Source organism: Heterodontus francisci, chromosome 37 (assembly GCF_036365525.1).
Source record: "Heterodontus francisci isolate sHetFra1 chromosome 37, sHetFra1.hap1, whole genome shotgun sequence".
Taxonomy (NCBI): domain Eukaryota; kingdom Metazoa; phylum Chordata; class Chondrichthyes; order Heterodontiformes; family Heterodontidae; genus Heterodontus; species Heterodontus francisci.
In genome coordinates, this window is record NC_090407.1 from 28,297,519 (window position 1) to 28,322,127 (window position 24,609).

General features: G+C 45.2%; 2 protein-coding genes and 1 long non-coding RNA gene across 4 annotated transcripts; 1 reads left to right on the plus strand and 2 right to left on the minus strand.

Moving 5' to 3' along the window:
- Positions 1-2,911: 2,911 nt before the first annotated feature.
- cfap107 (cilia and flagella associated protein 107) lies at positions 2,912-8,003 on the minus strand. Its single transcript, XM_068017445.1, has 4 exons — positions 7,847-8,003; positions 6,031-6,141; positions 4,086-4,260; positions 2,912-3,382 (listed from the first exon to the last, which is right to left on the minus strand). Exons 1-4 carry the CDS (start codon positions 7,985-7,987, stop codon positions 3,225-3,227), a joined length of 585 nt encoding a protein of 194 aa, XP_067873546.1. The 5' UTR covers positions 7,988-8,003; the 3' UTR covers positions 2,912-3,224.
- Positions 7,866-19,994, plus strand: LOC137352217 (uncharacterized). The gene is made up of 2 exons (XR_010969651.1): positions 7,866-8,352; positions 19,912-19,994. It is a non-coding gene; the product is annotated as an uncharacterized lncRNA (long non-coding RNA).
- Positions 14,629-24,246, minus strand: aadacl4 (arylacetamide deacetylase-like 4). 2 transcript variants are annotated; one of them, XM_068017440.1, is made up of 4 exons: positions 23,940-24,246; positions 20,723-20,948; positions 18,931-18,994; positions 14,629-16,312 (listed from the first exon to the last, which is right to left on the minus strand). In XM_068017440.1, exons 1-4 carry the CDS (start codon positions 24,114-24,116, stop codon positions 15,529-15,531), a joined length of 1,251 nt encoding a protein of 416 aa, XP_067873541.1. In that variant the 5' UTR covers positions 24,117-24,246; the 3' UTR covers positions 14,629-15,528. The 2 variants fall into 2 exon arrangements, with proteins under 2 accessions (XP_067873541.1, XP_067873542.1); XM_068017441.1 differs by lacking the exon at positions 23,940-24,246 and adding an exon at positions 21,764-22,189.
- Between the last annotated feature and the right edge of the window lie 363 nt (positions 24,247-24,609).

Sequence of the window (24,609 nt, forward strand, 5' to 3'; positions counted from 1 at the left end):
CTGTTTGAGATGACCGTTCTTCACGAATGCCGTTTGCCATCTCCAACAGTTTATTGAAGTTGCAATAATGCCCCCAGTAACTCCAAGTCTATTGAGAGTACAATCCTTTCCCAAGGTCCATTCCCGTTCCCCTGTTTTTGTACTCACCCATTGTGATGCTGCGATATACATTGTTCTCTTCCCCATTGTAAAGCAGGAGAAGAACCTTTTCCTCTCAGGCACAGTCACACCAAATCCAATCATGTGACTTTGACCAGCAAACCATACCCGGGAGGTTTCAGAGCTGGTGTCAATTAGTGGTTGAATGGACAATGCTGAAGTAATGGTGAGCATGTGTTTTCAAACAGTTTTCATCTGATTTGCATGGAAATATTACATGTCTTTGGTGTTTATAACCACAGTGTTGTACAGAAACGGGATTCCAGGCAAATATTACTATTTATAGGATGACTGTCTTTACTATTCTTGAACTTGTTTTACCCACATTGACCATCAATTATGTGTTACAACCAAGGCAGGAGTAATGCACTGTTAATTCAGTCCCACTACTCCACAGGTCACAGCATATTAGTAAAGTTTCCCACCTACCGCAAATTAGCCAAATTAAACATTTTATTTATCTCCCAGAATAAAGCACACCAAACCAGGTTTCTTTCAACAATAACAAAATTAACTATTTATTAATAAATCAAGTTTTAAATGATAATAAGATAAATCTCCATGTATGAACAGATTTTATAACTCTTTATTCTTCCTTACCCTCATGCATACACACATACATTCAAAATCGGTTAACTGGGAAAAAAGAGTGTTTTGAGTTGTAACTATTTCTTAGGAACAATAAAATAATTGTTTGTCAGAGTCTGGTAGGATATTTCCAGATTGGTGAGGTGTCCCAGAGTTGAATAGTCAGATGCCACTCGATGTCTCTCCAGATGAGTTTGATAAACAGTCTGTGATGGGTAGGTGTTCAGAGCAATTTGTCTGCAGCAGGCATCACACAGATTTTTCAGCTTAAGGTATAGCAACAGGTCCACTTGATTTTTAAAGTAGCAGTCTAACAGTAGAGAATTTCTTGAGATTTCAGGAACGTCAAAAAAACACAAAAGGCAACAGGACTCGCTCTTGAAGGAGAGATTTGCCAGAGACTGGAGACACTAGGAATTTTGCTACCTTCAAAAATGCGGGATTCCTCTCAACAAAGGAGCCTTTCTCCACAGAGAGCAGCAACTCCTCTTTCTCTGGGTCTTCCCCTCTCCAGGGGTCTTTTTCTTTTCTCCAGGGGTCTTTTCTCTCTCCAGACAGAGCACACCCCCAAAAATGTAAAATTCCTTTTTTACAAGAGAGACAAGCATTCCTTCTAGGGAGAGTTCTTTTTCTGGTCTGCAAACCCAGGTCTCCAACAGCAACTGGCTTCTCAATCCAAAAGCAAAACTAAACTTTTAACAACCTAGTCACAAGACAGTCACAAAATCTTTTTGTTTGCTTTGATACAAGTTTTACAGCCTGTTGTTTCAAACACCAGGTCTCAGCAGTCACTGTTCACGGAAAGCCCTTTTTCTCAGTCTTAAAGGCACACAGACCTCTTAGTATTAAAATAAAATAAAACTCTTATGACATATGCCATTAACTAGGTCCCTCCAATGGCCAGATTGGTAATTACACATCAATATTAACCAGTGCTTAATAACAATGATGCAAAACAAAAATAGGAAACACGCAACACTGTATCTGAAGAGAGAAAATAGAGGTTAATATTTTGTATGCAGATCCTTTGTACCATCTTTCAGTGCACCATCCAAGCACATTGCCTTCATTTCGGAGTCTTGCATTTATAAAGCACCTTTCATATCATCAGGCCATTTATATAGACTTGCACCACAGCAAAATATCCCAACATGCTTCATGAGAGGAGAAGCATTCAGGCTGTGTTTGGGAGAAGGGTTAGGGGAGGTGACTAATGATGAGCTTGAAGAGGCAGGTTTTAAAAATACTATTGAAGATGGGAAGAGATGTTTTGAGGTGAAGGTCTTGGCAGAGAATTCCATAGAGCTGAGCATTGTTGACAAGGCCCTGCCACTGATAGTAGCAATGAGTGCTGGAATGGCTAGTATCACAGCTGAGCATGGTCCTATCCTGAGCCAATGCCTAAGCAGATGCACTTTGGAACGGGTGTCGCTGGACGGTGATCAGGAGTGGGAAGAGCAACTACAGAATTTCCCCCTATTGGCGCAGCCCTGTGATGTTCCCCCATTATGAACATACGAACTAGGAGCAAAAGAAGGCCATTCAGCCCCTCAAGCCTGTTCCACCATTCTATAAGATCATGGCTGATCCGTTTGTGGACTCAACTCCATTTTCCTGCCTCCTCCTGATACCCTTTGACTCCCTTGTTTGTTAAGAATCTGTCTACTTCTGTCTTAAAAGCATTCAATGACACTGCCTCCAGCGCTCTCCAGGGAAGAGAGTTCCACAGACTCACGGCCCTCTGAGAGAAAAAAATTCTCCTCATCTCTATCCTGAATGGGAGACCCTTTATTTTTAAACTGTGCCCCCTAGTTTTAGTCTCTCCCACGAGGGGAAACATCCTTTCAACATCCACCCTGTCAAGTTCCCTCAGGATCTTATATTTCAATAAGATCACTTCTCATCCTTCTAAACTCAAATGAATACCGACCCAACCTGTCCAACCTTTCCTCACAACATCACTCTCTCATCCCAGGAAACAGTCGAGTGAATCTTCTCAACCTTCATTGATTAACTAACACACAAATGCCAACTGGGTAGGTTTGCACATGAGGAATAGTGACCTGGACAAGATACCAAAGGGTTGCTATTCTAGTAGGTGTCAGCATATTTGCGGGAGGAAGGAGAAAACTGAGGGAAAAGATCAAGCTTACAATGTTCTCACATCGTCTCCCAGGTAGAGAGAGCAGTACAAAGACACACACCACTGGTTTCATAAGGCAAAGGTTTATTACTGAGAGATTCTTTGTTTAGATATATTCTGTTGATAGGTGTTCATGAACTTCCTCCACAAGGTCATTCTGTCATGATCAGCAATACCTGATAGGGTGTTCCCAGCATGCCCCATGCAGTGAAGGCACACTGCTGGACATATTGTGACACCCCAATTTCTGCCGTCATGTTAGGCCTGCTTAAGGAATACTGGAGTAAATTTTTTGTCATTTCTTGACAGGCAGTGTGAGATTATTGTTGGCTGATTATTTTTGATTATTATTGCCTCTGGGCTGTCGTGGAACAAGGGAATTGGGACCATAGGAGAGGGTGTAGATGCTGTTATACATTGTGGGGTGGTGCTGACTCCATCTCTTCAATTTGGCTAGCTTCTCCTCCAAGAGGCCAACATTTGTAGGAGGAGCTGAAAGAAACAGATATAAAAGATGTCTCTGAGTTACAGCAATAATAGCTTGCTTTTATACAGTGACTTTAATGTAACAAAATATCCCGAGGCATTTCACAGGAGTTCTATCAAATGAAAACTGACATCGCTATTTAAGACGGATTAGGACAGGTGACTAGAAGTTTGGTCAAAGAGTTTGCAGGCGCATCTATAAGGAGGGGAGAGAGGTGGAGAGGCAGAGTAGCTTAAAGAGAGAGAAGCATGTAGCCAATGGAGGGGTGAAGGGAATTGGGGATGAGCAAAATGCCACACCAGATGCTCCCAGGTTCGATCCCTGCTCTGTGCTGAGTTAACTGATCCCAGCTGTGACAGCGAAGTGGGATCCTAACAGCCCCGAACTGGGAGGAGGAAAACCGGTCAGGATTTCTTGCAATCTGATCATTATCAGCTGGAAAACTCACATGGGAATATCAAACAAGGACAGGACTGCTCATGACAATGTCCCACCAACTTTACTCTGCCACCCCACGACCTGCCTACCACCCTCCCATAGAGGAATAAACTTCCAATATTCCTAATTGATGATTGACCATTTAGGCAAGGCACCAGAGAGTTGCTGGCAACCCAGCAAACCATAGCCTGTCATGAGTCAGTATCTTCACAGGAGAAAGGAGACCAAAAAAGGGAGAAAATTGGCATAAATATGTATTGTAATACGCACCTATTAGCGGATAGTCTGAACGTTCTGGGACCCAGCCTGGCTTTCTCTTATCCCATTTACGAAGTGGAGGCAAACACGGGTTTGGGCGTCTATTTATTTCTTCATCGTAGTGAGTAACAAAGTACCAGGAGTGTGGAATGTTGTGATGAGGGAATAATACCGAAAGAGGTACACCCTAAAAAATAAGGCAACTTATTTAGGGGCTCTTCTGATTCAAGCACTGCGTGAGAAAAAAATTAATCATACACAAGGGCTTCTGGTTTAACAAGGACTGAATAAATCAAATTCTTTGTTACTAGGGATTCCTTGGTTTTTTACTATTTTAAGGGTCATGTTCATGTTGTATCAATAGTCCCATTGTTTCATTGGTGACAAAATGGCCTGAATTCCCCACTCATTGAAAAGTTTATGGCATGCTGCTTCTAACACATGCCAACCGCTGCCAGTGCATTACAATTTCCTCCAAGATTGGTCCGTTAGTCATGCAGGGCAGTTTGCAGCCAGAAAACCACCTCTCATCGGCTTAGTGCTGCTGGGAGGGAAGGAAGTACAGCTCTGGTGCAACCAGTTCAAGGGTCACATCGCAAGAGGTCCAAAGGAGCAGCTTTGAGGATTATTCTTACGCCAAACTTCTTTTCGAGTTTGTTCAGCTCACTGCTAGCTTGCAACATCTATCTTGCAAATGGACTAGACTTGACTAGATTGACGTGTTGTGTAACAGCAAACTTTGGTGCAGCAATTACTATTGTAACAGGAAAGTCGCCAGCTTCTCATTGTTAAACTGATACATCACTACACAGATACAGATGTTTGTGGAGGTGAAATTGAAGCTTATTAAAATGTAAAAAATATGCCATAAGAATAGAGCACCGGAGGACATTCACTGGTTTAAATATGGCCGGACCCACAGTACTAAGATTGCATCTCAGGATGCAGCGGAGACTGCAAAATGCAACTGAAGCTGCCCACTCTGGGGGGTGTAATGCACTCCCACCTCCACAGAAACATTCTACAAGGTGGCCCATCAGCTCCTTTTATTTGGAGCCAAGATAAACCAACAAGCAACCAGCACAAATCAGCCAGAGTTTCTGTCCCTGTTGGAAAATGTGCTTAATACAGATCAGCCAAACAGCCTGCGGGTGCTCACTGTTTAGACTCACACATTTAGGGAAGCACTAGAGATCTGCTGATGTCCATGCAAATGTATCCAGCACAAGTCAGAACCCTCCAGGAGAGGGGGAGAATTTGAGGGGTACCCCACCCCTTCAGGCATCGCATTTGGGCAAGAAACTGCAGTCAAAGTGGTATCAGAGGCCACCCTTTAGCACCAGGTAAGATATGAGGACTGATTTTCGAATAGGTCTCAACTGCCAGACGCACAAATCAAAGACGGACAGAATATGTGGGCCCGTCTGTTGTCTTTCCCCTTTCTTAACGCAAACACACCAATCACACAGACAAGATCAACAAATTTAAAAGGTGGGTTCTTTTATTGAAGATACTAACTTATATACAGCAATACTGGGAAGGTAGGATAACATGTCTTATCTCTGTGGTTGCTTCCAACAACTGCCTAGAGATCACATGGTTCTGTAGAATCACAGAATTGTTACAGTGCAGAAGGAGGCCAATCGGCCCATCGTGTCCGCACCAGCTTTCCGAAAGAGAAATTCACTCAGTTCCCCCGCCTTCTACCTGTAACCCTGTACATCACATCCTGTCTGGTGATTGACAGCCATTTTAGATGCACCCCTTAAAGTAATACCACAACACCATCTGCAGTTCCTTGATATACGCAAGAATCCCCACTTTCCCACTGCCACAATGGCATGTACTCAGAAATTATTCCATAATCTGTATGATTATCAGGGTTCAGAAAGGACCTTGTCTTGGTGCCAGGGAGCATTCCTTCTCTGGGACTCCCTTGCCCTGCTATTCGTCTCACCTGATGTTTTTTCTGTATCAAAACATTCTCTCTGAAGTCCGGCGTGAAATGTGGGTAGCGTGTGTAGTCAGCTCGGTATGTGGTGGTCCCAAAGCAAGTCCCCTTGATGAACTGCATGAGCCAAAGGAAATAAACACAACAGTGAGGATTTATATTGGAAATGAACAAGTGGCAAAGCAGCCCACTTGATTGGCACCCCATCCACCACCTTAATCATCCACTCCCTCCACCATGGCAGCAGTGTGTACCATCTCCAAGATGCACAGCAGAAACTCACCAAGGCTCCTTCAACAACATCTCCCAAATCCGCAACTACCACCTAGAAGAACAAGGGCAGCAGATGCATGGGAACACCACCAGCTGCAAGTTCCCCTCCAAGTCACACACCATCCTGACTTGGAACTATATCGCCGTTCCTTCACTGTCGCTGGGTCAAAATCCTGGAACGCCCTCCCTAACAGCACTGTGGGAGTATCTACACCCCAGTAGTTTAAAGGGAAGGCCCACCACCACTTTCTCAAGGGCAACTAGGGTTGGGCAATAAATGTTGGCCTTTCCAGCAATGCCTAATTCCCAAGAACGAATAGCATTAAAAAAATGTGCCCGGTTCATCCACTGGCTTAGTTGGTAACAGCAGGGGGTAGCTGCAGAGCACAATAGACGATGGGCTATGCTGAGTTAGCTGATTCCAGCCATAATGACAATGGATGTGTTACAATTCTCTCAGTACCCAGTGGGCTAGGGAGGGTTAAAATCATCCAATGTGCCTGCTTCTGATTACAAGCCGGGGATTCCTGCTGTGTGGATGTCAGATAAGGACAGTACTGCATTTGGCTGTGATGCTGGTCCCTCTGCTCCTGCACCCCCTTTAGAATTGTACCCTTTATTTTATATTGCCTCTCCTTGTTGTTCTTACCAAAATGTATCACTTCACACTTTTCTGCATTCAATTGCATCTGCCACCTGTCCGTCCATTCCACCAGCTTTTCTATGTCTGCTTGAGGTCTGTCACTATCTGCCTCATAATTCACAATACTTGCATGTTTTGTGTCATCTGAAAAATTTCAACTGTGCCCTGTAAACACTGCACACTAATTCATTAATATATATCAAAAATAGCAGTGGTCCTAGAACTGACCCCTGGGGAACCCCACTGCATACCTTCCTCCAGTCCAAAGAACAACTGTTCACCATTACTCTCTGTTTCCTGTCACTCAGCCAACTTTATATCCATGCTACCACTTTCCCTTTTATTCCATGGGCTGTAAGAAGACTTGAGTCCGACACCAGCGCTCGGATGTATAATCCCGATTCAGTGTCCAATCGTTGGATGTTCTTTGGCTGGGATGTTAACCCGATGTCTGGATGATAAAGATCCCATGGCACTATTTGAAGAACAAGGAGTTCTCCTGGTGCCCTGGCCAACATTTTCCCCAAAGTCACTATCACTAAAATAAAAGCAAAATACTGCGGATGCTGGAAATCTGAAACAAAAACAAGAAATGCTGGATTCACTCAGCAGGTCTGGCAGCATCTGTGGAAAGAGAAGCAGAGTTAACGTTTCGGGTCACTAAAAACTAGCCACACCTCTCTCTGCACAAAGTCCTCCAAAATAATTTGTTCTTTGACCTGATCAGGCACTATATATCTTTCTTTTTAGCAAGGCAGCCCAGTAATGTCCAAATGCACCCACTACACCAACCACAGGAGCCCAGAAGAGTCGGACACTGGCTTTCCCCCAGCTCCAAGTTCACATTCTTAGAACTAAACCTCAGTCAGCTGTCTGCAGCCCATGTGTCTCCTCCCTCTTTCTTACCTTCTGCCTTTCCTCCGCCCAGTTGCCGACCAGCACTCGGTTCTGATAGCGCTGTTGTACTCTCCAGCTGGGCATTGCTCCCAGAGGGTCGGGGGCAAATCGATCGACAAGGGGTAAAGGGCAAACCGATGGGATCGCCATGTCCAGGGGCGTATGCTTGACTCGGACGCACGTGTGTCACTTTCAATGTATCACTTTCAGCCTCTTTGTTTCCCGTTTCCATGGAGACTGCCTTCAGTAACACTCCACTGATCGAGAAGTCTAGGCGCCGATCTGGGTTTACTTTCTGTATCTTATTAAGCATTTTCTATAACTCTCTAAGGTCACACATGCGACCTCAGTTTGCACAGCTGATCAGATGATTCCTGATAGATCTTCCATTGACCATCTAGGATCAGCCTTGCTGCTCTCCAGTGTATTACCTCCAGTGGACAATGGACCCAGGAGCCACAGGTTTGAGGAATTTCTTTACAACGAAGGTGATGAGCAAGTACCACGGATTTTCGGTAAGTGTAACAAGGCTTTATTTACCAAATAGCTAGGTGCTGCAATGGGAAGATGATAGGGTCGATGTTCTGCAAGGAAGATAACGAATGGGCTTTCTTTATCCCAACCTATCTTATAATCTCTACAGTCATTGAGCTATTAGTAAACTCAGCTTTTCACAAGGTAGAAAGACTCCTGTGTCTGGTTGTCTGTATGTTTTGTGATGTAACTTCCCAGGAGTTAGCCCTGTTACTGTCCAATTCCCCTCTTCCATTGTAACATCACAGTAGCATATTACATCAGATTTGTGATGTCTTGGTACAGTAAGATGAGAACAGTTTGTTGAGAGGAAGTCAGTGATTGTGATTCATGGCTGTGCTGCTTTGACATAGTGTAAATATACTGATCTAAATTGGAAAATGACATGCACAAGTCAGAAAAAAGTGGATGTTTTAGGTTTCAAAAAGCCAAGCAGGAGATGAAGGTTGGATGGGGGAATCATCTATTAGTCTGAAACTCTACTGAGTGTCAACTGTGACTCAGTTGGTAACACTCACCTCTGAGTCACAATCCAGAGGTTTGGCCACATAATCCAGGCTAACATTCCAATGCAGTACTGAGGGAGTGCTGTACTGTTGGAAGTGCTGTCTTTTGGATGAGATGTTAAACTAAGATCCTGTTTGTTTTCAGGTGGATGTGAAAGAACACATGCATGGCACTATTTTGAAGAAGAGCAGGAGAGTTCTCCCTGGTGTCCTGGCCAATATTTATCTCTCAATCAACAGCACAAAAACGGATGATCTGGTCATCATCACGTTGCTGTTTGTGGGAGCTTACTGTGCACAAATTGGCTGCCATGTTTTCCAACTTTTGAACAGTGACTATACTTCAGAAATATTATTTTATTGGCTGTAAAGATCTTTGGGATGTCTTGGGTTTGCAAAAGGTGGTGTGTCGAGTCTTTCTTTGATAGTCAGATTTCTTTCTTCCATTTAGTTACCTTATCTCATTTCCTCAGATACGATCCACACGTCTTTCTTCCCGCCCCTCACCCAGACTGTGTCTCCAGCGAAGGGGATAAGCATCAGTCCATCTCAGTAAACGATGGACTGCGCACGGGGTGTATGTCACTTCTGGATTGAACATTGTCTGCTGTGGCTGTAGAGGCTAACTCAGGAGTGGCAATCCCTTCCACAGCTGGCACAGAGGAATACAGTTGGCCCGAGGTCAACTGAGGTGTCACTTGCAGACATCCTTGTATCATAGATGTGTGCGACTTGTTGGTCTCATGTCACTTGCAAGCTCACCATAGAGTATGTCTTCGGGGGCACGGCTGTCATCCTTAACGGCTCAAATGGCCCAGCCAACGGAGTCGCTGCTGAATCAAGAGGGCAAACATGCTAGGGATCCCTGCACGCTGGCGTACTTCCATATTCGGCCTTCTGTCCTGCCAGGACATGCCCAATATCCGTCTGACGTGACGGAAGTGGAAGCCATTCAGTTACTTTTCTTGGCTTGCATTAGTTTTCCATACTTCACTGCTGGAAAGGCAGGTGCTGAGAATACAAGCCTGGTACATGCGGAGCTTTGGTATCTTGGGCTGGTTTGCTGTTGCTCCATACTCGCCTTCTCACTTTGACAACCCTGGTGCTGATTTCAGCATCAAGGGACAGGTTGCTGGTGATTGTTGATCCACGGTATGTGAAGCTGTTGATGACCTGCAGAGTGAGGTTGTTGATGTTGATGGAAGGTGGCGTCTCTACATCCTGGATTGCTGATTGTCAGTCCAAACTCCTTGCAGGCCCAGGAGAACCAATCTACAAGCTGCTGCAAGTGAACGGCCTTTGGTCATTCAGGCCCCTACCTGCCAAGACTGAGGCACACATTATTTTACCACATGAACATTAAAACTTAAAATTGTTGCTGGGAAGAAAAGAGGGCCTATCACAAGGAATTGCCAGGCCCCTCGCCGGAAAAGCCTTTTTTGCATACTAGCAGACAGTGCTGGAACAAAGGAACCAGTCCCTGCTTCCCCAATACACAGAAGACCTGGTCAGATCAGTTTAGTCACATGACTAACTGGCTTTTGGAGTTTTTTGAATTTGAACTTGCCACAGAGTTTTAGAACTCAGAAAGCTGTTTGCTCCTGGACTGGAAAAGACCTCTCTCCTCTTTGCTCTCATCTCGCTCTCACCAGCTTCGGAAACCATTGAAGACACATGAACCCCAAGAGAGAAAAGTCTCCTACAGTGAACAAGGTTTAAGAAGAATACTGGGGCCCAACAAAAAGCGAGAACTACCCACAAAAGGACTGCAGTGTGCTCGAAGCACAGTAACAAGAAACTCTTCCAATATTGCCTCAAACCTCTCTACTTTATTTTGCCTTCTGCTTTTTTCTGTCTCTATTTGCATGTGCATATCGTGTATGCATGCTAGTGTGGGGCATGGTGTGTATTCATAGGCATTAACCGAATTAGAGTTTAAGTTTAATAACATTTCACTTTTCTTCTTTAAACCTAAGAAAGCCTGTTTATGCTCATTTCTTTGCCTTATAATTGGAAAGTGATGAACAAGGATTCACCAAGGGGGAACTCAAAAATGGTGTGTTTAAAATCAAACCCTGTTACAATAAAACCAGATGAAGGCTGAGAAAGACCCACCCACCCCCCCCCCCCCCCGCCCAGATACCTTTCTCACCTGGTCGTAACCCTATTTTCCATAGTAGTTTGAAGAGTTTGTCTCTGCTGATAACATTGAAGGCCTCGGTGAGGTCTACAAAGGCAATGTAGAGTGCTCCTGTAGCTGTTGAAGTGTGAAAATCATGTTGACTGTCAATCTGCCAGCTCAGAAGCTGCACTGAGACTCAGGATAGATGCGTGATGCCAGGGTCTGCAATCTGGTCAGAGCAACACGAGCAAAGACCTTCCCCACAATACTTAGCAAGGACGTGCCTCAGTAATTGTTGCAATCCACCTTGTTTTTGCACAAGGTGACTATGTTTGCATCACACGTGCCTTGATGCACAGATCTTTCCTTCCAACAGAGACACAAAGTTCATGGAGATGCTGCAGCCGTGCTGTTTTTCCACTTTTGATGATTTCAGATGGGATGCCATCATTTCCCAGGGCTTTACCGCTGGTGAGACGATCAGTGGCCTTGTTAAGCTCTACAATGGTGGGCTTGCTGTCCAGCTTCTCCATGACAGGAAAGTCTGGAATGGCACGGAGAGCTTCCGCAGTTACAACATTCTCCATTGCATATAGTCCGAGGTAATGCTCCACCCACCTTTCCATCTGCTTTCTTGGTTACAATTGCAGGTGCACGAGCCAACCCTGAATCTCAAGTTGTAAAACATTATCTGCCTGAGTTATGCCAGTTTTCTGGAGTTAGGTGAGCTGGGGTGGAAAATTTGGACGATGGACCAACCCTGCCCAATTGTGCACAGCAATCGGGACCTTGTGACATCACTTTCACTGGCTGCTGTAAACACCGGACCAAATATGGGGTGCATATTCAAATAAGGCGGTAATGACAGCGTGATGTCGGGCTCCTGTCATAACTTCCTTAGTAACACTGGGTGCTAATAGCACCATCATTTCATTGGCACTGGCTCACCCCCACCCACCCTGTTCATGCTCCATCCCCCACCCATCAAATTCCATCTGCCCGGATGGCAGTCACACCCTTTAAGTTGCTCCAGATCTTGCAGTGATTCTCTACCCACTTTGTGTCGCCTCCCCCACCTCGGGTAGTGAGATTTACTGTACGGACCGAAACTGGGATCAGTGGAGGGACAGATACACAGACGCAAGTCCCACTTCATCACTGGAGCAGCACTTCTGATTGTCAATGTACAAATCCACAAATATTCTTCTTCTTTGGCCTCCTTGTCTCGAGAGACAATGGGTAAGCGCCTGGAGGTGGTCAGTGGTTTGTGAAGCAGCGCCTGGAGTGGCTATAAAGGCCAATTCTAGAGCGACAGACTCTTCCACAGGCGCTGCTGATAAAATTGGTTGTCAGGGCTGTTACACAGTTGGCTCTCTCCTTGCGCTTCTGTCTTTTTTCCTGCCAACTGCTAAGTCTCTTCGACTCGCCACGCTTTAGCCCCACCTTTATGGCTGCCCGCCAGCTCTGGCGATCGCTGGGAACTGACTCCCACGACTTGTGATCAATGTCACAGGACTTCATGTCGTGTTTGCATACGTCTTTAAAGCGGAGACATGGACGGCCGGTGGGTCTGGTACCAGTGATGAGCTCGCTGTACAATGTGACTTTGGGGATCCTGCCATCTTCCATGCGGCTCACATGGCCAAGCCATCTCAAGCACTGCTGGCTCAGTAGGGTGTATATGCTGGGGATGTTGGCCACCTCGAGGATTTCTGTGTTGGAGATGCGGTCCTGCCACCTGATGCCAAGGATTCTCCGGAAGCAGCGAAGATAAAATGAATTGAGACGTCGCTCTTGGCTGACATACATTGTCCAGGCCTCACGGCCGTAGAGCAAGGTACTGAGGATACAGGTTTGATACACTCGGACTTTTGTGTTCCGTGTCAGTGCGCCATTTTCCCACACTCTCTTGCCCAGTCTGGACATAGCAGAGGAAGCCTTTCCCATGCGCTTGTTGATTTCTGCATCGAGAGACAGGTTACTGGTGATAGTTGAGCCTAGGTAGATGAACTCTTGAACCACTTCCAGAGTGTGGTCACCGATATTGATGGATGGGGCATTTCTGATGTCCTGTCCCATGATGTTCGTTTTCTTGAGGCTGATGGTTCGGCCAGATTCGTTGCAGGCAGCCGCAAACCTGTTGATGAGACTCTGCAGACACTCTTCAGTGTGAGATGTTAAAGCAGCATTGTCAGCAAAGATGAGTTCCCTGATGAGGACTTTCTGTACTTTGGTCTTCGCTCTTAGACGGGCAAGGTTGAACAACCTGCCATCTGATCTTGTGTGGAGGAAAATTCCTTCTTCTGAAGACTTGAACGCATGTGAGAGCAGCAGGGAGAAGAAAATCCCAAACAGTGTAGGTGCGAGAACACAGCCCTGTTTCACGCCACTCAGCATAGGAAAGGGGTCTGATGAGGCACTGCCATGCTGAATTGTGCTTTTCATATTGTCATGGAATGAGGTGATGATACTTAGTAGCTTTGGTGGACATCCAATCTTTTCTAGTAGTCTGAAGAAACCAAATATACTCTTCAATAATCAAAGGTTTTATCAATCCAGAAAAAAAAGTCAAACATGAAATCTACTCACATCATAATCCAAACTGGTTTAAACAGCCATCTACACTATTACAATTGAGAAGGAGCACAGCAACCTGCACTTTTACTGGCTCTCAGACATTGACCAGAAGGAATTAGCATGTCATATCATACAACATCATTGCTGACTTTGTGCCCATACTTCTTCTGTGAGGCTGGACACGGATTATCAGTGTGCTATGCGACTGTGAGGGGCATCGCAACGGTGCCTAATCCTGAGAAGAGGGGAGAAATCCTGGACAGGAAAAATGATTTTAAAAGAAACATGTTATAAATATACAGAGAGAAGTAGTATTGTGGTTCTCAGTGTCTGAAGCACTCGAGGAAATTACACTCATGTCCACCCAGTATTCTCTGTGTAACTGTGTCTGTTGAGGTACCTCTTCATTGTACTTATAAGGGGTCATATTCTGAGTCTGTGCTTCTAGTAAGGAGCCTTACCCACTGGAAGCACATGTTGGAAATTTGGTGTCTGCTGCTCATGATTTTCTAACTGTGCAAATTATTAGTCGGAAAATTGTGCACAATGTGCATTCCAGTTTCTGATCTACGCTTCCTGGGGCAAGGTTCAGAGTGGGAAGTTGGAAAAGGGTCCCTTTGGTGTAATCTCAGCTCTCATAACCTCCCCGCTGCAGAATTGGTTGGTTGGTGCAGTTTCTAATAGATTGTTCCTTCCTTTTTTGTATACTCAAAAATTGCTAATGTGACTCCATAATTTAAGAAGGGTGGTCGAGGGAAGTCAGGTAACTACAGTCATATCGGTTTAACATCAGTTTTAGAGGAACGGCTATCACCAAGGATGGAGTGACTGAGCACGTGAGAAAACATGAACTGATCAGGGAGAGTCGGCATGGCTTTGTTAAAGGCGACTAATCCAGTTGAAATTCTGGAGGTGGCCACTAATAAGGTAGACAAAGGAGTTTCTACGAATGCTATATATATGGACTTGCAGAAATCATTCAATAAGTTTCCACACAAAAATGAAAGCACTGTTGGATCCCATTAATTATACAAAGAGAGACAAAGTCTGACTGTAGCTTTAAGAAACTTTATTGCAGTACTTCTTGGTTACATCATCAGCAAAGCAAACAACAACAACACCTGGGCTCTTCTCTCCTCTCCTTCCTGAGCAGGGAAATCAAGCCTTTCTTATAGTTCATACAAATCAGTGACACCCCCTTTATGTTCCCAATTGGTTTACAAACTTTGCAGTTTCCTGGTGTCATGGCCTGATTGGGGTACTGCCTTGTCACCTTCCCCTCTAGCAGTTTCTCATCCCCCCTATCTCCTTGGACCGTTAGTAGCATTGTATAGCAATCAGCCTATGAAGCAGCTTGCAGCTGTCCTGTTAGTTTTTGCTTGTTAGTTTACTTCTACTGATAAACTAACTTCAGGGCTGCACAGAAAGCTTGTTAGTAGTACATGATTGATTAATTATTTCACCTTAAATGTCCCCATATTATTCTGTTCTCGAAAATTCTGTTTCCACAGCACAAGAAATTGGAGGTAGTCTTGGGTTGGAAATTGTGATGCAGGAGTGGAGATAATGGCTAAATACAGAGATCTGAGTAGATGTTCTGCATATGGATCCGAACCCATTATGGTGCAAACTCATAATTACTGCCATTGTGCATCATTCCACAGACTCCAATACTTTGACCATGTGGATAATCATTATGATTTTAGCAATGCACATCAAGAGACCATTTTTCCATAGAGGGAGGTCATGATAGCCAATTAATTCAGCATATATCCCAGGATTTGAACCTGGTACTTTGTGCCTGAATGGATAAATTACACACTGACTTTATACCAACTGAGCCATTGAAGGAATGACAGTACCTTACTGTTCCATAAGCAGGAGAAAGCCTGAGAATACATGGTGCAAACAGATGGAAATACTGTACCTACAACAAGTACAGTAAACAAACACTATATGTCTTTAAGAAAAGTAACAATGTTATCAACAGCCTGTTTCCCTGATGGAAAGGTCAGGTAACCATTATCGAAGAAGCTGACTATCCCGTGGAAGCCATCTTGAACATGGTACCAGGATACTGGAACACCGTTATCTTCCAGCCTCTTTTTGAACAGCAGTCCGTCGTCCCGAAGTACATCGAACTCACACGTCAGAATGTATGCTGGCGGCAGTCTCCCAATGGCAGCATCACTGGCTAGAAGAGGGGAGAAGGTCGGCTCTAAGCTGGGCTTGACAAGGTCATAAACGTCATCGTCATGCATTAGGACAAGACTGGGCTTGTGCCCTCTGACCTTAAACTCACTGGGGATCAGATCTGCTTTTATCCACTTCCTGTAGTTATTTTTGAGTTCCACTGGTAGGTGGTGGCCGGACAGTACATCCTCTGCCAATGACATGTCACCATTCAGATACTGCAGATAGAAGAAGATCATGCGTGTTCGAAACAGGAGTGGCACATATTGGTTTTGCTGGTAGGAGGGTAGGTTGAAATCGACCATTTGGAGGGCTGGGTAGATCATAACCTGGGCGCAGAGAGGTGGAAATTCCAAGCTCTCCTTCATGGCAGTGATTCTCAGACACACGGCGGCAGTTAGGTTGCCCCCAGCACTGTCCCCACTCACAACGATCTTGGTGCTGTCGACTCCGTAATCGTCTGCGGTCTTGAGGAGATGCAGAGTGGCGTTTAGGCAGTCTTCAAGCTGAGTAGGGTACCTGTGCTCAGGTGCAAGACGGTACCTGGAGAAACCAGGAGGAAAACATTCGATCAACTTGGGTTAGCTTTATTAGCAACCCTGATGAGGGGCCCTGACCCAGAGTGCAGGGCACCACCAAGGTTTAAGAAAGACTCTATACTGCTTGAGGTTGTCAAGCCAGATTTGGCAGTCAGATGCCCTGTCTGCACTGACCTGTGGCCCATGGACTACAATCCACAGAAGTGGCTTCTGTAGCAGGGAAATGGCGGGGATGGGTAATCATCTGAGATCTGAAGGGCTGGCGGTTTTTAAATAGAGAGAGGAAAGGCAGCCGGAAAGCAGAGTGATGGATTGCGGATGCTGGCATGAGTTGCGAGCCTGAGGCTGCAGCTGTGAGGTGCTTTTCTAGGGGTGGGCATCTAGAGTGAGGGGCAAGGACACACTGAGATGAGGCTGAGAATAGGGAAGGGCATTGCTCATGGCATTATGCAGGGAGATGCTGAAGAGACAGACAATTGTCAAAGTCACAAGGAGGAAAGGGAGAGATTCACTGGGGAATCAGAAGGGATGTGAAATGAAGGACTGAAGCCTTGCTTTAGTTCCGGGAAAAGAAATGAGCCAAATAACTGATGGGAGTTTGAAAGAAGAATTGGGAAATAGTGAGGTCAAAATAATTAAGACCAAAGTAAGAAATAAAAAGGGTAATAAATAGTGGAAGTTAAAACTATTGGAATGGAAAAGAGCAAAGTTCAAGGAGATGAGGGATGTGACCCAAAATAATGGACAAAAAAATCAGCAAACAGGACAATGAAGCAGCAGTGGGGAATCGACAAATGTCAGATGGATAGAATACAAAATAAATATAACACAAAAATGGGTGCGTCAAAGAATAGAGCTCCATGGATAAAATAGAAAGATAGGAATTGCTAGTTGATAAAGGATCAAAGTTAATTTAGTTTGCCTTCTACCATCCAGGTAGTTACTTGTTACAACAATATAATGGAGTTACTGACCAATCATAGCAATTAGTCTCGATATAGAGAGATTAAAACTAAATAAGCGTACACAATGCGGGGCAGGGGTAAAATTAGGCCTCACACTGCTGAATAAAATGATCAAGAATATAGCAAATGTAGTGCGGGGGTGGGGGGGGGTGCGGGGTGTGTGTGTGGAGGGAGATCGGGTGGGCTAAACATGAATATGATAAAAGGTGAGCAGATAATATAAAAGCAAATAACATCTTTTAGAAGAAAGTTAAAAGTAAAAGCATTTTGAAGAGAGGATAGGATAGCTCAGGAAGAAAGGAAGGAGTGGAATTGTGGAGGATAAAGGTATGACGGAGATATTAAATAAATATTTGACATATTTTATACTTTTACCTGCTGTAATGTGCAAGGCTACGGACCAGGTTCTGGAAGGTGGGATTAGAATGGGTGGCTAGTGTTTTCAGCTGGCGCAGACACGATGGGCTGAATGGCCTCTTTCTGTGCCAACATTTTTCTATGGTGCTATGGTTCTAAGCCTTTGTTACAAATGATGGTGGAAATGGAAATGTTGAACGTGGGACAATTGTTAGAAATAACTGTAGAAAAGGAATTGGTTCTGGATAAAGATGAGCAGAATATGACATGGATAAGTCACTGGATCGTAATGTCTGTTGAAAGAAGTGAGAGAGGAGAAAGCACGGACTCTGGCTACAATATTTCGATCTTCCTCAAGTTGTGGGACTGCAGAGTAGCCGATGCATAACCTGTGTTTGAGAAGAGAGGGAAGGATAAACTCAGGTATTAATAGAGCGGGTATTCTAATGTTGCTTATGGGCAAACTTAAAGGAATCCACTATTGAAGATAAAATGAGTGACCATTTAGAAATGCATGGGTTGGTTGATAGATGCAAAACAAAGAGGAGGGCTAAATATGTGTTGCAGCCCTAACAGCACAGTGAGAGGGCCTTCTCCATACGGACTGCAGCAGTTCAAGATGGTGGCTCACCACCACCTTCTCAAGGGCAACTTGGCAGTGGGCAATAAATGTTGGCCTTGTCAGCAATACCCATGTCCCATCGATGAGCAACGAGAAGCAGGAGATAATGGGGCCCAGCATGGTCTGTGTCACCAGCATTCAGGATTCACTCGTCAGCTGGAATGTTGCTAATAATTACCATTCCCAGGGAACATTAAGCAGATAGAATGTTCTGAAGAGACGGGCCTAGAGTCGCAGGCATCAGAATTGAGAACGGGTGAGGATAGGATACACAGGAAAGTAACAGGAGTGAGATAAGCTTCACACATGAATGTAAAGGGCAACGGGCTCATTTGAGAAGAGCAATGTGTTTGGCCGTAATTCCGCCACAGTTGAATAGCTTTCCAACTCTCCCAATTCTCAGAGGATAACCAGAGGGAATAAGGGCCCCTGACATGTGTTAAAATTTGACAAGCCAAACATGGGGAGGAGGGGAAAGATCAGACAGAAAACAAAGCCATCCCCTTCACTCTGGAATGAGATACAGAGTGGAGTGGCTGAAGAATTAGACTCCTCACTGGACAGTGGCTGGCCCAGGTGGTGTTGCTTTTAAAAAGCATAAGCTCAGCCCAGCATTAAGAATTTGCCAATTTTATTAAGCATCGCGTTGCCCTGTGTAAGCAGGCTGCTGATACTCACTCCACAGACACCACAACCGAGTCCGTTTCCTTGGCAATGTACCGGCACAAACACTCATAATCATCTGAGGAGGTAATACATATTAATTACTAGGAATTCATTTTGTGTTTGTCAACATGCTGGGGAATAGAGGATATTACTTTTCAGGCATCCAATGCAAGCATCAAGCACACCCAGCATTGGTACAGCACAGGATTAGATACAGAGTAAAGCTCCCCATACACAGTCCCATCGAACACTCCCAGGGCAGTGGTGTTCCGACCGTTGTAATTATTGACTGAATCTGATGCAGGCCTCAGTTCTCAACATGCACACCCATGAAGTGAAGCCCCGAGCTGGGAGCACTCAATCATAAAATTTACTGTTGTATACCTTAGTGTAGGGAGTGAGTCTTTGGTCAGTAGTAGCATTGCTGCCTCTGAAGGGTTCGATGTCCACTCCAAACAGCCCGGGAGAGTGGGGACCAGAATACGGTGTCCAAATACCGAGGGGACATCCAGCAAGGTGGCGGGGGGGGGCGGGGGTGGTGGTTCTCACATCTGGACGGAGTGACCACTGGCTCAAAGGTAGTGACCTCTGATTGAGTAGGGTTGGGTTCGGTAAAGGGAGACTGAACACGAGCTCTGAATACTGGGTTGACATCCAGTGAGGGTTACTTGTGTCTGATGGGTGTTGGTGCCCTCTCCTTATTGTAAAGAGGAAGTGGGGCATTTTACCCCTGGTTTCTGCCCACGTAGGAGAGAGTACTCTGAAGATAAAAACCATCTCAGCTGCTCCTCCCGAGTGAGTGCCTCAAAATTTTTGTGTGAGACTTGAGTTTGGGGGAGAATACAGATGGCAGACTGACTTCAGTGCAGCCGTGTCCATGTTTACTGACTCCATGGGCTGCACAGATCTGTTACCTGGAGTCTCAGGGTGTAAACAACATGTCAGGTTTAAATCTGTGTTCCTGTTAATATATCTCAGATTGTTCTGATATAGGAATAATCTACCAATGAGTCAACAGGACTAAGAACAGCCCTTTTCAAACCTCTACTCTTGCAAAATTCAACTACAACAGACAAGTGAGTACAAACCTAAATATAATTGTGTTGCCTGGGCTTAGAGGGCTAATTGCCCAGGCTCACAGGCCTTGGCCTGTGCTTTGGACTCCTCTGATTTAGTCAGTAGTTTCCCTGGTTGGTGTACCCCAGAGACTGACTGACCAGGAGGTGCAAGGCTCAATCCCTGGCCTGTGCTGAGTTAGATGACCGTAAGCCTGAGCAATGACCTGGGGTGCTGAAAATAGCCAGGGCTAGGGAGGGGAGAATCCTTCTACTCCTGAGTTATCGTGACTCCCTAGTACGTGAGTGAGTGTGGATGGTGGTTGAGGGTTGGATCAACTTGGCCTAAAAGGCCCTTAGTCAACCAGCCTAAAGATTGAATTTCCACTGGGTGTTTTTATAAAAATAGGAAAATACTTGCATTTATATAGCACCTTCCATGCCCTCAGGACATCCCATAGTGCTCTACAGCAATGAAACAACTGTTGAACTATACTGTCCATAAAGTGGAATTTCCTCCATTACAACAGTGATTGCAGTGTGATAATGACCAGATAATCTGTTTTAGGTGTTGGTTAAGAGATAAATATTTTCCGGGACCCCCGGGAGAACGCCCCTGCTCTTCCTCAAACTTTACCGCAACCCCCTGAGAGCAGACGGGGCCTCAGTTTAAAGCCTCGTCTGGGGGTTGGTGAAATGAGACATGTGACTGGAGCTCAGTTATCAGGGAGCATGTCTCTGACACTCACTTATGCTGCCAAACACCCAGCCGCCACCGTGAAAGAACAGGATCCCTCGTCTTTTTCCTGCAGACGCTGAGCGCAGTTGGTAAACCCTCACGGGGACACCATCGAATTGCAAGTCCTGGATGATCAGCCTGGCCTCTTCCTTGTGTTTTGTCCCGAGTACTTTTGTGCGCAGGTAGCGAATGACGGTGATCTGGGGTCCGAAGCCCAAGTTATGTGCGATGTTTCCCTGGGGGTTAAAACAAGAAAAACTTGCATTTATTTAGAGATACAGCTCTGAAACAGGCCCTTTGGCCCATCAAGTCTGTGCCGACCATCAACCACCCATTTATACTAATCCTACATTAATCCCATATTCCTACCACATCCCCAACTTCCCCTACCACCTACCGATACTAGGAGCAATTTATAATGGCCAATTTACCTATCAACCTACAAGTCTTTGGCTGTGGGAGGAAACCAGAGTACCCGGCAAAAACCCACACGGTCACAGGGAGAACTTGCAAACTCCACACAGGCAGTACCCAGAATTGAACCAGGGTCACTGGAGCTGTGAGGCTGCTGTGCTAACCACTGTGCCACTATATTTATATAGCACCTTTAGCATAGCTCCCCGTGGTTAGATAGCCTCTGGCACTCACTGTCCAGACTCACAGAATGGCCGTTTGGGTGAGGTTTCGAGGAGTGAACAGTGGTCTTGGTCCATTGCTGAGCAGGAATCTCTGCCCCTCCCCCCACCCCACTCCCAATCCTCCGGAGTCAAGGGGAGAAAATTGGAGGGAAAAATAAATTAACCACAAATTAAAAAGCATATATTTTCTGCCGCAACATGTAGAAACAAAGAAATTTCAAGGCTGGAAGAGACCACCAGTACATCTTGTTTACCCTCCTTGTGCCCTAGAAGTTGCATTTAATAATATTGTTTCCTTCAAGGTACTTGAATTTGATCCTGAACAGATCTAAGATCTTTGCCCCTACAGCCTCCCTCGAGAAGCTGTTGCAGTAACTGATCACCCTCTCAGTAAAATCTCTCGGTGTCCTTACTGAATCTATCTGTTTTCCGCTCAACCTCATGCCACTCACGTCCTGCTGTCTTGTGATGATCTGAATACCCCTTGATGAGTCTGTTCCTCCTTGAATCTTATTTGTTTGATTGTTTCAGTCCTATCCCTTAATCTCATCGCCAGCAAGGGGCGCCTCACTTCTGTGCGTCTGCCTTCACGTGATAGATTCTCTTGTCCTCTTATCATTCATGAAAGTTCTTTACTGCACTTTCTCCAGTTCAGCTATGTCCTTGTGTAGTGTAGCAGATACCCTCATGAGGATCTAACCAGTGATCCATCTCCTGACAAGATGACTTCCTTTGATCTACTCTCTGTCTCTGTGGAGTAAGGAACAGATCAGGGGGCTCTAAAAGGAGTTATTCCATTTTCATTCAGGTTCTGGCGTACGCACACCATTGTGTGACGACATGCTTCGCTGCTTTTCCCCCTTGACTGGGCTCTCAGACATATTTGACTTTGGTTCTGTTGACCTGTCCTGTCGCGGCCGTACAAAACACTCCTATTGTACTGTGACCTTGAACAAACAGTGAAGCCTTTACTTCTGCTCATTCTGTTTAAAGATCGTGCACCAGCGTGTTGGAGAACTGAGTGTGGAAACAGTCAGTTAATGGAGACCTGTGGGGGTGACAGGACATTTGACCCTTTAATTAATTGAGTACATCACAATAAAACTGAACAGTGAATCTTATTGAAGGGAATAATCACTGCAGCTCTCCCTGTAGTTCAGTGGATGTAGGCATACCTGATATGTAATTAAACTGGAGAGGTCACAATGTCTCGGTTCAGACTCCAAGTCTGTGTTGATTTAACTAATCTCAGTAAACTGTGACAATTTGCGTCAATGTCTCTAGGTTAGGAAGGGAGGAAAAAAACCCAATCAGGGAGGATTCCTGCTCCAAACCCCTCTGGAAACTGCACGTGTGAAGGACAGGATCAGTTTCACATATGATGGTCTCCACAGTCGAATAGCTTGCTGACACGGTGGCTGGAATCCTGCCCCTTAGGTGAAGTAGTGGAGAGCTACGGCTTGACTACACAGGGGTGGGTTGGAGGTGGGTGGTGTCTCCAGGCCTGGTCAGTAAAGTGTGATATTAATGGATAAAATTTCCAATTCTGCACCTGCTGCTCAGAGCCTCATCCATTGGGAGCACATGACAAAAACTGCACATGTGATTTACAATTGGGCCACAACTTGCTGAAAAAAAATAACAGTGTGTTAATGGCGCACGTCTTTACTCACGTGCAGAACGGCTGCAAGTAAGAAGAGATATGGCATGAGTTCAGAATCTCTCGAACTTGCTGCTCAATTTACATTGCTCTGGTGTTTGTTTCATCCCGGCAGCATCTTGACCTTAGCCTCCCCATTATTTTGAACAACTTGCTAGATTTGCTCATTAATTGCCCATTAAACTCTCAACAAAAAGTTAAATCTGATCATTAAGAGCATACCTTTTTAATGACACATTACTTGTTAATGCGGTGCCAATCAACCTCTCTGGCCCAGACTGGGAACAATTGAAAGTGTTCAATCTCATTCCTTCAGGTTGTGAATTGTCGTTGGAGATTTCAAAAAAATGTCATGTTTTTAAAATGTTTACATTTTTCTCTTACTTTTCCTCTCTTTGTTTTCTCTCTCTCTAAATCTAATCTTTCTTTCCCCCTCTCTGTGTCTCTTTCTGTATGTGAATTGACACTAATTCACCCTCTTTCACAGTCTATTTCTCAATTCTTAAATTTTACTGGTTAAGGAGATTGACTGTTGATCCTGCCATTCACTAAAGTCTTAGATGCCCGGTTGCTTTTACTGCGCTGTTATCAACTCGCACTTCCTGAAGTTAGGGCATAAACTTTTTTGACCTGAAGTATGGTAGATAAATTCGACTGAACAGCGCACATTGGGAGAGGTCCTGCTCGAGCGAAGATACAGCCCATTGTGCACTCCCAGCAAGTGAGGCTCCACACTGGGAATGTGCAATCAGAAAACGTATCCTTTAAATCTCAGAGTGGGATTTGCCTTTAAGAGCCCAGTCTGGATGAAATGCACTTGTGCCCTCAAAAGACATGAATGATTAATCGACTGTGTTGGTCGAGCTTTGTATCATGAACCCGCGCCCTTCTCGTTTGCAGAGTTTTCAAACTCTGACTGTATTTCTTACCAGTGTGCCGATTGCCACGTTCATCCCGTGAATGAGCCTGAGTTTACCTGGCCCCTGGATACCTGGCGGCAGAACTGAGTCAGTGAACACAGAGTAAATTACCCCTGAAACCAGCAGCACAAACAAGCCCACCACAAGAGCCACTGTCATTGCCAAAGTCCAAAGCATCAGATCCATGATAAGGTTTCTGTAAATAAGCCTTCCAACGGCCTCAGGAAGCTTCCAGACTGACCACACCCTGTCTCCTGTCTGATTGTTCTCTACACTGCTCAGTGGCCTTGGTGCCGTTGAGAATTGGGGAAGAGGAAATACCTCACAGTGAACTCAGGAAGTGGAAGTGCCTTGTGTAATTGTGTGTTTCATAGAATCATTGGCTGGAATTTTATGCCCCCAGGAGTGGGCTGGGGGTGGCAGTGGGGCATAAAATTGAGTGGGAGGTGGGGGAGAGGGCCGTGCCCATCGCCTTCCCGTCCCCACTGCTATTTTACCAGCGGCAAAGGAGGTGGCAAATGGCCTGCCCGCCCCAGGCCAATTGATGCCCTTAAATAGCCAATTAATTGCCACAAGGGCTTCCTAGGTTGGTCACTTTAGCACCTTAGGAGGCCGCCCAGTAAAACCTGATGACCTCTTTGCAGTCTAGGGGGGAGCCCTCCTGATCGGGCACCCTGTA

Coding starts and splice junctions, on each gene's coding strand:
- aadacl4 (XM_068017440.1), bottom strand. CDS start 24,116: ATGGATCTGATGCTTTGGACTTTGGCAATGACAGTGGCTCTTGTGGTG. Junction 20,949..23,939: donor ACGTGGCAATCGGCACACTG/GTAAGAAATACA, acceptor TTTAACCCCCAG/GGAAACATCGCACATAACTT. Junction 18,995..20,722: donor CTGGGTGTTTGGCAGCATAA/GTGAGTGTCAGA, acceptor TTACCTCCTCAG/ATGATTATGAGTGTTTGTGC.
- cfap107 (XM_068017445.1), bottom strand. CDS start 7,987: ATGGCGATCCCATCGGTTTGCCCTTTACCCCTTGTCGATCGATTTGCC. Junction 4,261..6,030: donor TGATACAGAAAAAACATCAG/GTGAGACGAATA, acceptor CTTATTTTTTAG/GGTGTACCTCTTTCGGTATT. Junction 3,383..4,085: donor TTCAGACTATCCGCTAATAG/GTGCGTATTACA, acceptor TGTTTCTTTCAG/CTCCTCCTACAAATGTTGGC.